The sequence below is a fragment of the Arachis ipaensis genome, chromosome B03 (assembly GCF_000816755.2).
Source record: "Arachis ipaensis cultivar K30076 chromosome B03, Araip1.1, whole genome shotgun sequence".
NCBI lineage: Eukaryota > Viridiplantae > Streptophyta > Magnoliopsida > Fabales > Fabaceae > Arachis > Arachis ipaensis.
This window is the reverse complement of record NC_029787.2, coordinates 76,081,301-76,094,087: the sequence shown is the minus strand read 5'-3', so window position 1 is coordinate 76,094,087 and position 12,787 is coordinate 76,081,301. Positions and strand designations below refer to the sequence as shown.

General features: G+C 40.1%; 1 protein-coding gene across 1 annotated transcript; it reads left to right on the top strand.

Moving 5' to 3' along the window:
* LOC107633231 lies at nucleotides 3,818-4,489 on the top strand. Its single transcript, XM_016336873.1, has one exon. It carries the CDS (start codon nucleotides 3,818-3,820, stop codon nucleotides 4,487-4,489), a length of 672 nt encoding a protein of 223 aa, XP_016192359.1.

Sequence of the window (12,787 nt, the reverse complement as noted above, 5' to 3'; positions counted from 1 at the left end):
ATTACCAATTCAAAAGGTGTCCCAAACCAGTTAAAGAGAGGAGATCTCAAACCAGTTGCTAGAGGTTGGCTAGATTTCATTGGGCGTTCTATACCTCCAACCAGTAACCGATCTGAAGTCACTGTCAAGAGGGTAGTGATGATTCACTGTATTATGCTGGGGAAGGAGGTAGAGATTCATCAACTGATCCCTGTTGAAATTTGGATGTTTGCAAACAAGGAATCCACTGAGGCCAAATTGGCCTACCCAAGCTTGATTAGTCTGTTATGCAAAGATGCGGGGGTACAGATAGGTGTGGATGAATATATCACAGTTGAACGCCCAATCACCAAAAAAGTGATGGATGGACCTCAAATTCAAGATAACCTCATCAAGAGAAAGGCGCATGAGCTCCTCCCAGAAATTTCTTAATTTGACTATTGGGCCCGCTTAGAAGCATCTGTCACCAAGCTGCAAGAAGCTATGAATTAACTCAAAGAAGAGCAGCAGAATCAAAATAGCATGCTCTGCAAAATGCTCATAGAACAAGAGAAACAAGGGCGCAAGATACAGGAGCTAAAGCGTCAGAAGCTATCCTTTGAAGAGTTGAACGTCCCACAGATTGAAGGAGCACCTACCCCTCAAAATCAAGGTTGTTGAGTCCTAACTCTGTGATAACTTTTATTATTAGAAACCTATTCTAAGAGTTACATGAGCGTTAGTATTAGAGTCATTTATTTTATGTCTTTAATTCCCATTCTTTTATTATTATTTGTCTGCTTTTATGTTTATTTTATGTGTTATTTTTATTACATGATCATTAAATTTTAGAGTCTATGTCATAAAGCTATGAATTATTCCATGAATCCCTCACATTTCTTAAATAAAAAAAACTATTTTTAATTGTAAAAGAACAAGAAGCACATGAATTTCGAATTCTATCTTGAAAATAATCTAATTATTTTGATGTGGTGGCAATACTTTTTGTTTTCTGATTGAATGCTTGAATAGTGCATATTTTTTATAGTGAAGTTTATGAATGTTAAAATTGTTGGCTCTTGAAAGAATAATGAAAAAAGGAGAAATGTTGTTGATAATCTGAAAAATCATAAAATTGATTCTTGAAGCAAGAAAAATCAGTGAAAAACAAAAGCTTAAAAAAAAGCCAAAAACCCTTTAAACTAAAAGACAAAGGTAAACAGGATCCAAGGCTTTGAGCATTAATGGATAGGAGGGCCCAAAGGAATAAAATCCTGGCCTAAGCGGCTAAACCAAGCTATCCCTAACCATGTGCTTATGGCGTGAAGGTGTCAAGTGAAAAGCTTGAGACTGAGCGGTTAAAGTCGTGGTCCAAAGCAAAAAGAGTCCTTAAGAGCTCTGGGCACCTCTAACTGGGGACTCTAGCAAAGCTGAGTCACAATCTGAAAAGGTTCACCCAGTTATCTGTCTGTGGCAATTATGTATCCGGTGGGAATACTGGAAAACAAAATGCTTAGGGTCACGGCCAAGACTCATAAAGTAGCTGTGTTCAAGAATCAACATACTGAACTAGGAGAATCAATAACACTATCTGAATTCTGAGTTCCTATGGATGCCAATCATTCTGAACTTCAAAGGATAAAGTGAGATGCCAAAACTGTTCAGAAGCAAAAAGCTATTAGTCTCGCTCATCTAATTGGAACTAAGCTTCATTGATATTTGGAATTTATTGTATTTTCTCTTCTTTTTATCCTATTTTGTTTTTAGTTGCTTGGGGACAAGCAACAATTTAAATTTGGTGTTGTCATGAGCGGATAATTTATACCCTTTTTGGCATTGTTTTTAGGTAGTTTTAGTATATTTTAGTTAATTTTTATTATATTTTTATTAGTTTTCATTCAAAAATCACATTTCTGGACTCTACTATGAGTTTGTGTATTTTTCTATAATTTTAGGTATTTTTTGGCTGAAATTGAGAGACCTGAGCAAAAATCTGATTCAGAGGCTGAGAAAGGACTGCAGATGCTGTTGGATTCTGACCCTCCTGCACTCGAAATGGATTTTCTGGAGCCTTAGAAGCCCAATTTGTGACCTCTCAATTGCGTTGGAAAGTAGACATCTTGGGCTTTCCAGAAATATATAATAGTCTATACTTTGCTCAAGATTTCATGGCCCAAACTGGCGTTAAAAGCCAGCCAAAAACTTTTTGGCGTAAAACGCCAGAAATGGCACTTTTCTTGGCGTTAAACGCCCATTTTGGCACCCAGGGTGGCGTTTAACACCTACTTTAGGCATATGCACGTGAAAGCTTGAAAGCTCAGCCCAAACACTCACCAAGTGGGTCTCGGAAGTGGATTTCTGCACTATCTGCACTTAGTTACTCATTTTCTGTAAACCTAAGTTACTAGTTAGTATAAAAACTACTTTTAAAGATTCATTTTGCAACTCATGACATTTTACAATTGATATTGTATCCTCTACGGCATGAGTCTCTAACCCCCATAGGTGGGGGTGAGGAGCTCTGCTGTGTTTCAATGGATTAATGCAATTACTACTGTTTTCTATTCAATCACGCTTAATTCTATTCTAAGATACTCACTCGTACTTCAATCTGGAGAAGATGATGATCCGTGACACTCATCATTATTCTCACATTTATGAATGCATGCCTGACAATCACTCCCATTCTATCTGAGCTCAACGTAGTCATTGGGCGACAGCTTGAGTGCGTATCTCTTGGGTCTCTGATCCACGGACCGAGTCTGTGAGATTAGAACCTTCGTGGTATAGGCTAGAACCAATTGGCAGCATTCCTGGGATCCGGAAAGTCTAAACCTTGTCTGTGGTATTCTGAGTAGGATCTGGGAGGAGATGAATGTGACGAGCTTCAAACTCACGAATGTTGGGCGCAGTGACAGTCTGCAAAAGGATAAAGAGATCCTATTCCGATGCTAGTGAGAACCGACAGATGATTAGCCGTGCGGTAGCTGTACCTGGTATTTTTCATCCGAGACGAGAAATTCGACAGTTGATTAGCCGTGCAGAGACCGTGCCTAGTATTTTGCATCTGAGAGGATCATACAGCATGCCATTGAAGGAAGCCATGCGTGTTCAGAGAAAAAGACAGTAGAAATGTAGAGATTTAGACGACAGAGCATCTCCGGAACCTCAGCCTGTTCCTCATTACTGAATCACAAGTACCATTTATTTCATGTTATTTACCTTTCATAAACAAAACCATTTTTATCATTAATATCTTAACTAAGATTTACAAGATAACCCTAGCTTGCTTCAAGCCGGCAATCTCCGTGGGATCGACCCTTACTCACGTAAGGTATTACTTGGACGACCTAGTGCACTTGCTGGTTAGTTGTGCGGAGTTGTGAAAAGTGTGATCACAATTTCGTGTACTAGGCTTGCCACTCTTCCGAGAGTGGTGGCCATTTTGGTCCTCAAAGGACGGCTCAGAATGTCTTGGATTGTGGCTTTTGGTGGCCTAAAGTTTTCAAAGATGCATCTCTCTTTTGTAGCTCTTGTCCACAATGCCTGAGGTTTGGAAATATTTCTGAAAAGAATGAGATGTCCCAACAAACAATGTTGTTTTGCAAAATTTTTTATGTTTGGGGTATTGACTTTATGGGGCCTTTTCCAAATTCTAATGGTTTCATGTATATTCTTCTAGCCGTCGACTATGTTTCCAAGTGGGTGGAGGCAATCCCCACTAGGACTGATGATGCTAATGTAGTGATTTCTTTTGTCCGGAATAACATCATTTGCCGCTTTGGATCACCATGAGCAATCGTGAGTGATCAATGCTCACACTTTTGTAATAAAAGAATGGCAGGGCTAATGAAGAAGTATGGCATCATCCATAAAGTGGCCACGGCATACCACCCCCCAAACAAATGGCCAAGCCAAAGTCTTCAATCGGGAAATCAAGCGCGTATTGGAAAAGGTTGTGAAGCCTTATAGGAAGTATTGGAGTACTAAGCTTGTGGATGCGCTTTGGGCCTACCGGACGGCTTACAAGACGCCGATTGGTATGAGCCCGTTCCGGTTGGTATATGAGAAGGCTTGCCATCTCCCGGTGGAGATAGAACGTAAAGCGTATTGGACCGTAAAAGAATGCAACACCGGATTTAGGGTTGGAGTCGAAAGGAAGTTACAGTTAGTGGAGCTTGAGAACCTTCGATTGGAAGCCTACGAGAATTCTAGGCTGTACAAGGAGAAGATGAAAGCGGTGCACGATAGAAACATTAGAAGAAGAGAGTTTAGAGCGGGAGAGTTAGTTCTCCTCTATAACTCTAGGTTGAGGTTGATGCCCGAAAAGTTTAGGTCTAGGTGGGAAGGCCCTTATAGAGTGGAGAAAATGGAACCATATGGAGTCTACCACCTAAGACACCTTTCAAGCCCCAACATCTTCAAAGTTAATAGTCACCGTCTAAAGCTATACCATGGAGAGAAGATGAAAAGCAACAAAGACGTTGAGGTGTTCCTTCTAGAGGATGCACCCGAAGGCGAGGAGATTTGAGCTCACGACCATCCAACTTAAGGACGTTAAACAAAAGTACTAGGTGGGATACACCCCACCATGGTATGATCTTCCTTTGTATATAGTTTCTTACATATAGCCATTTTTTGCATCTTTGTGACTTTTGTAATTGCTTGACTTGTGAGTTTTTCATAGTATAATTGCTTTTTGCTTGATTTTTGTGCTAAATTGCTCATGAGGAGTCCATTGATAATGGTTTGATTGAATTGAGATGTTGAGGAAATGCTTAAGGTTGAGTGCTACATGAGATATTTTATGATTTTGACCCCTTTAGCATGCATCACTACCAATTTTGTGCATAAATTGGCTCTCCTCATGTGTATGAAAAAAAGGGGGTCCACGCTTAAGCGTGCAGGATGCGGGCGCGTCGATTGCGCTTTTGCAACTCTTGGTACATTTTCCCGAGAGTTGCGTGAATATATCGCGAGTACTGCGCGAAATGCGTGACTGCCTCCCACGCGTATGCGTGAGGCACGCTCATGCGTCGTCTCTCCCCCATGTCTATCCACGCGTGCGTGCATGTGACGCGTATGCGTCGGTCGCTCTGTGTGCCACTCTTGGTACATTTTCCCGAGAGTTGCGCGAACATCACGCGAACACTGCATAAAACGCGGAATTCCCACCCACGCCTATGCGTGAGGCACGCTCACGCATCACCAGTACTCCATGCCCGTCCACGCGCGTGCGCCCATGACGCGTATGCATCGGTTGCCTTGCATGCCACCACTGGTACATGAAACCCGAGAATTGCGCGTGCATCGCGCGAGCACTGCGCGAAACGCACAACTGCCTCCACACGTGCGTGTCCCTTACCTGTCTACCAACCCATGCATACGCGTGGGTGGCGTTCACGCCCCCTTTTTCCTTTTCGCCCATCCGCGCGTATGCGCATATGGCGCGCACGGGTCGTTTCCACGACGCCACTTATGATGCAACGCGCCTTGTTTGGGTTTTCCCTCTTCCATTTTCTTCTTTCATTCCTTCCTTCTTTCTTTCTTCTTCACCCCTTCCTATCACCTTTCCTCCACCACTACCACCGGTGGCGCCACCCTCCGCCAACCGCCACCTCTGGCGGCCCCACATTCTCTCTTGTTTTTGTTTCTTTTCTCTTCTCTCCACTTGCACTACACCTTGCCCTCTCTCCCTACTCAAGGTTTTCTACTACTTCTTCTTCTCTTCTTTTTATTTAAAATTTTCTTTCCTTAGTTGCATTCCATTGTTTTCATTCTGATGCCAAGGCATCTTAGGCTAGTTTCACTAGCATTTTTCTGTTAGTTTTAGTTGTTTTATGCATTTTCTTGAGCTTAAAGTAACCAAGAATGGTTAAGTGAATAACAAAGCAATGAACCATCCAAACAGTATGATTTTGATGCAAATTCCATGAGTTTTTAGTTATATTACTTGAATGCTATGAATGGAAGATTCTCATGAAAATTTGCAAGACTTTGATGCAGTTGTTTGGATACGCATCAAGTTTATGGCGCCGTTGCCGGTGATTGGTTTTCGATTGACAATTCTCCAATTGGAAGTTAACTAGATTGAGCATTTTTTTTTGCTTTGTTAATTCAGTTCAAGTTATTTGTTGAATTTTAATTTCTGCACTCTGTTACATGCTTTCTTTCTTTATGCCTTTAAATTCAAGCAACTAACTCACTGACTCACTAACTATTTGAATTAATTCCCCAACTGCTCTAACCATACTCTTCCATTAACCAAGAGTATTTTACTTGTTTGTTGCCTGTGCTGTGTTCTTGTATGACAGGTAGGAGAGGAGAGACATCAACTCCTCCATATACCGAACCAGAGAGGACCCTTCATAGACTTAGAAGGGAAGCAAGAGGGAAGAGAGTACTGGAAGAAGAAGAATCTGAAGGAGAATCTGAGGACAATTTTGAGGAAGCTCTAGATCTCAACATGGAAAGAGAAGTTCATAACCATGGGAGAGCTGATGGAAACAATGCCATTCCCGAGAGGAGGGTTCTTCTACATTCAAGCTCAGAGAAGATTGAATCCTGTCATGAAAATTTGCAAGACTTTGATGCAGTTGTTTGAGATTGAATTTACCTCTTGTGTTGTTGGGATATTTTGATATGTTTTGACCTCTTTGTGATATGTGGTGTTATTTGATGCTTGGTACTGCATTTTGGAGGTGCTATATTGCTAAATTTCCTTCACTTACTTATTGTTTGAGGGTTGCACACCAAGTGTTCGATGAAAGGCACCAATGGGTTCTTGTTTCAAATTTGACACTATGCTTTCAACTTGGTGCCCCTTTCTCATTACACTTGCTTGTCTTTATGTGTGTGAGCCTATTGTTCTTCATATTTCCCATTCACATGCTCATTACCTAAGACTTGCTTTTTTGTGGCATATTGCAAGACTATTAGTTCCACTTTCTCTAATTCCACTTTACTTCATTTGTATGCCTCATTGTCATGGAATTGGACTAGGTGTATGACTTTCTTGTGCTTGATCCCTTCTTGCATATGCTACTCTGTATTATTATGGATGCTTGAGCCCATTCCTCTCATGCCTTCTACTTGCATGCTTATCTCGCTCTTGCATCCCATGCTAGTGCATTGCCCCATGTTTCAATTGTTGTCTTGCTTGCATGTTGCAGCTGTCTTGTTTTCAAGACACCTATTCTTTTGTGGTGTTTGTCTCACTTGCATGTTCTACTCCAAGTGTTGTTTCTTTGAGTTTAATGTCTTCACTTTTCCTCCCCTTTTTCAGATGGCCATTAAAAGGGATAAGGAAAAGGCATCGAAGAAGCCGCCTACCAAAAGGGCACCTCAAAGAACCACCGCCAAGGTGCCCCATGCGCCCAAAGCTAAGTCTTTCTCCAAGAAAGCACGAAGCATCATTAATATTGATGCCCATGAGAAGGACAACCCTGCGAGGGATCCCACTAGGTTTCCCAACCGCTATTGTGAACTTATGTTCCCCATCATGATTGTAAGGAATTATCATTCGAAACCTCTTCTTACCCCTCTGGAGCATATAGTTCAAGTTGTCATACCTCGCATCGAGCGGCGAGGATGGGGATTTCTCATGCGAAGACCACAAGAGGCCAATCTCTCTTGGGTGGTGGAGTTTTACACCAATTAGCACTCTCCTCTCTTCAAACTATTTTTGTGCACCGAAAGCAAGTCCTGGTCTCGAAAAAATCTATTCAAGAAGTACTTAGAGTCTTGCCAGTGGCGGATGAGGTAGATGGTTACTAAGAGGTCCTACGCCAGCACGATAACTTTGAATTTGTTCTTGACTGGGATGCTATCCGCTGAGTCATTGCCGAACCAGAGTCATTTTGGACCCGAGGGAGACTCAGGCCCCGACCTAAGGGCATTCTTCCATGCTTTCTCACCGTAGAGGCTCGAGCATGGACCTAGATCTTGTCTCATTACGTGTTTCCCAACACTCATGAGACGTTGATCACTGCGGACCTAGCCTTGCTAGTGTGGTGGATACTCACAGAGCGGCTGGTCAACATCGCTCGCCTCATCCACCAAGCCATGGGTTGTGTTCATGCCAAGGGTAACCTACCTTTCCTGCCTTGGTGACGGAGTTAGTTGCTGCTGCTAGTGTTCCCCGAGAGACTAAGGATCGGAAAGCAATTATTCCGTTAGAGGGCTACGTCGTCCCAACCGGGAAATATCTCAAGCTTCCAGCGGACACTGGCAACCTTGATATAACTTCCCGTTCCACCATTCCTACTCATGAGTGGATAATTTATACGCTTTTTGGCAGTGTTTTTAGTATGTTTTTAGTATATTTTAGTTACTTTTTATTATATTTTTATTAGTTTTTAAATAAAAATAACATTTTTTGACTTCACTATGAGTTTGCGTGTTTTTCTGTGATTTTAGATATTTTCTGGCTGAAATTGAGGGACCTGAGCAAAAATCTTATTTAGAGGCTGAAAAAGGACTGCAGATGCTGTTGGATTCTGACCTCCCTGCACTCAAAGTGGATTTTCTGGAGCTACAAAAGCCCAATTGGCGTGCTCTTAATTTCGTTATAAAGTAGACATTATGGGCTTTCCAGCAATATATAATAGTCCATACTTTGCTTGAGATTTTATGGCCCAAACTGGCGTTCCAAGTCAGCATAAAAATTCTGCGTCAAAACGCCAGAACTGGAATAAAAGCTAGAGTTAAACGCCCAAACTGGCACAAAAGCTGGCGTTTAACTCCAAGAAAAGTCTCTACACATGAAAGCTTCAATGCTCAGCCCAAGCACACACCAAGTGGGCCCGGAAGTGGATTTCTGCATCATTTACTCATTTTTGTAAATCCTAGGTTACTAGTTCCCTATAAATAGGACCTTTTGCTATGGTATTTTCATCCTTTAATCATCCTTTTTTCATCTTTTAATCATGTTTTGATGATTGAACCCTTTTTGGAAGGCTGGCCATTCGGCCATGCCTGGACCTTTTGTTCTTATGTATTTTCAACGGTGGAGTTTCTACACACCATAGATTAAGGTGTGGAGCTCTGCTGTTCCTCATGAATAAATGCAAAGTACTATTGTTTTTCTATTCAATTTAATCCTATTTCTTCTCCAAGATATTCATTCACACTCAAGAACATGATGAATGTAATGATTATGTGACACTCATCACCATTCTCACCTATGAACACGTGCCTGACAACCACTTCCGTTCTACATGCAAACAAGCTTGAATGTGTATCTCTTGGGTTTCTAATCTCAGATTAGAACCTTCGTGGTATAGGCTAGAACTATTGGCGGCCATTCCTGAGATCCGAAAAGTCTAAACCTTGTTTGTGGTATTCCGAGTAGGATCTGGGAAGGGATGACTATGACGAGCTTCAAACTCGCGAGTGTTGGGCGTAATGACAGACGTAAAAGGATCAATGGATCCTATTCCAACATGATCGAGAACCGACAGATGATTAGCCGTGCGGTGACAGCACATTTGGACCATTTTTACTGAGAGGATGGGAGGTAACCATTGACAACGGTGAAACCCAACATACAGCTTACCATGGAAAGGAGTATGAATGATTGGATGAAGACAATAGGAAAGCAGAAGTTCAGGAGGAACAAAGCATCTTCATACGCTTAACTGAAATTCTCACCAATGAATTACATAAGTATCTCTATCTTATTTTATATTTTATTCATCTTTTAATTATCAATTCTCCATAACCATTTGAATCCGCCTGACTGAGATTTACAAGATGACCATAGCTTGCTTCAAGCCGACAATCTCCGTGGGATCGACCCTTACTCACGTAAGGTTTATTACTTGGACGACCCAGTGCACTTGCTGGTTAGTTGTGCGAAGTTGTGACAAAGAGTTGAGATTACAATTATGCGTACCAAGTTGTTGGCGCCATTGATGATCACAATTTCGTGCACCAAGTTTTTGGCGCCGTTACCAGGGATTGTTCGAGTTTGGACAACTGACGGTTCATCTTGTTGCTTAGATTAGGTAACTTTATTTTATTTTTATTCTTCAGAATTTTTAAGAATGAATTTTAGAGTTTCAGATGATGTTTTTATCATCACAAAAGCTAATTGATTCTCATCAATTTGGCTGTTGTATGTAATGTCCTCCTGAAGCTTGGCTAGCCATGTCTAATCTTTTTAGACTGAAGCTTTAGACTAACATTGCATGATTCCTGGAATTCTTATTAAGAATTTTGAAATCTTTATTTTCTTTTCCAAATAATTTTTGAAAAATTACAAAAAATTTTATAAAATCATAAAACCAAAAATAATCTATTTTTCCTGTTTGAGTCCAGTGTCAATTTTTAAGTTTGGTGTCCTGCATGTTTTATTTAATTTCTTGCAATTTTTGAATATATGCATTATGTTCTTCATTAATCTTCAACTTATTCTTGATGATTTCTTTGCTCTGATCTTTAAATTCTCTTGTCTTATGTGTTTTATTGTTTTTCATATGCATTCTCAATTTTTTTGTGTCTCTAATATGAAAATATATAAGTTTGGTGTCTTGCATGCATTATTTGTTTTGATCTTGATTTTCCATGATTAGTTTCATTTGATTATTTCTCATCATTAAAAATTCAAAAAAAAATTTAAAAATTATGTCTTTTCAAGTCAATAATACAGAGAATTGAAGATTTAGAACATACAGCAGAGGAATTACAGAGAAAAAGCTGGGCGTTCAAAACACCCAGTGAAGAAGGAAAACTGGCGTTTAAACACTAGCCAAGGTACCTGGCTGGGCGTTAAACGCCCAAAAAGGTAGTATTTTGGGCGTTAAATGCCAGAATGGATACCATTCTGGGCGTTTAACGCCAGGATGGCATAAGAGGGAAGATTTTGTTTTCAATTCAAATCCTTTTCAAATTTTCATAATTTTTCAAAATCAAATCTTTTTCAGATCATATCTATTCAATCATATCTTTTCAAAATCAAATCCTTTCCATTTTTTTACTATTTTCGAAAATCCTTGCTAACAATTAGTGATTTGATTCAAAAATTTCCTCCTTGTTAAGAAAGGTTCAATATTTGAATTTTAGAATCATATCTTTTAAATTTCTTGTTAGCCAAGTCATTAATTTTAAAAAATCAAATATTTTTAATTGTTTGTCAATCATATCTTTTTAAAATCATAGTTTCTCAATCATATCTTCTCAACCACATCCTTTTCAAAAATGATTTTCAATCATATCTTTCTGATTTCTAATTTTAAAATCTTTTTCAAAATCACTTAACTACTTTCTCAATTTTAATTTTCAAAAATCATCAACCAAATTTTCAAAAGTTCTTTTAATTATTTCAAAATCTTTTTAAAATTAATTTCGAAAATTCTTTCCCCCCTCCTCACCCTCTTCTATTTAAGGGGCTAACCCTCCTTCTCAATGTGCAACTCGGACTCCTTTTCTCTATAAGTTTGAATTCTCTCATCTCTACCTCCTCTTTCTATTCTTCTTTTTCTCTGACATCTCAAGGAATCTCTATACTGTGACATAGAGGATTCCATACTTTTTTCTCCTCTCTTTCATATGAGCAGGAACAAGGACAAAGGCATTCTTGTTGAAGTTGATCCTGAACCTGAAAGGACCTTGAAGAGAAAGCTAAGAGAAGCTAAAGCACAACTCTCTGGAGAGGACCTAACAGAAATTTTCAAACAAGAACAAGCCATGGCAGCCGAAGACAACAACAATGCCAACAATGCAAGGAAGGTGCTTGGTGACTTTACTGCACCTACTCCCGACTTCTATGGGAGAAGCATCTCTATCCCTGCCATTGGAGCAAACAACTTTGAGCTGAAGCCTCAATTAGTTTCTCTAATGCAACAGAATTGCAAGTTTCATGGACTTTCATTGGAAGATCCTCATCAGTTTTTAGCTGAATTCTTGCAAATCTGTGACACTGTCAAGACCAATGGGGTTAACCCTGAGGTCTACAGACTTATGCTCTTCCCTTTTGCTGTAAGAGACAGAGCTAGGATATGGTTGGATTCACAACCTAAGGAAAGGCTGAACTCTTGGGAAAAGCTGGTCAGTGCTTTTCTGGCCAAATTCTTTCCACCTCAAAAATTGAGCAAGCTTAAAGTGGAAGTCCAAACCTTCAGACAGAAGGAAGATGAATCCCTCTATGAAGCTTGGGAAAGATACAAGCAATTGATCAGAAGGTGTCCTTCTGACATGCTTTCTGAATGGAGCATCATAGGTATCTTCTATGATGGTCTGTCTGAACTGTCCAAGATGTCATTGGATAGCTCTGTTGGAGGATCTCTTCATCTGAAGAAAATGCCTGCAGAAGCTCAGGAACTCATTGAGATGGTTGCAAATAACCAATTCATGTACACTTCTGAAAGGAACCCTGTGAATAATGGGACAAATCAGAAGAAAGGAGTTCTTGAGATTGATACTCTGAATGCCATATTGGCTCAGAATAAAATATTAACTCAGCAAGTTAATATGATCTCTTAGAGTCTGTCTGGCATGCACACAGCAACAGGCAGTACCAAAGAAGCTTCATCTGAAGGAGAAGCTTATGATCCTGAGAACCCAGCAATGGAAGAGGTGAATTACATGGGAGAACCCTATGGAAACACCTATAATCCTTCATGGAGAAATCACCCAAATCTCTCATGGAAGGACCAATAGAGGCCTCTACAAGGCTTCAACAACAGTAATGGTGGAAGAAATAAGTTTAGCAATAGCAAGCCTTTTCCATCATCTTCTCAGCAACAGACAGAGAACTCTAAGTAGAGCCACTCTGACTTAGCAACTGTAGTCTCTGATCTATCTAAGACCACTCAAAGTTTCATGACAG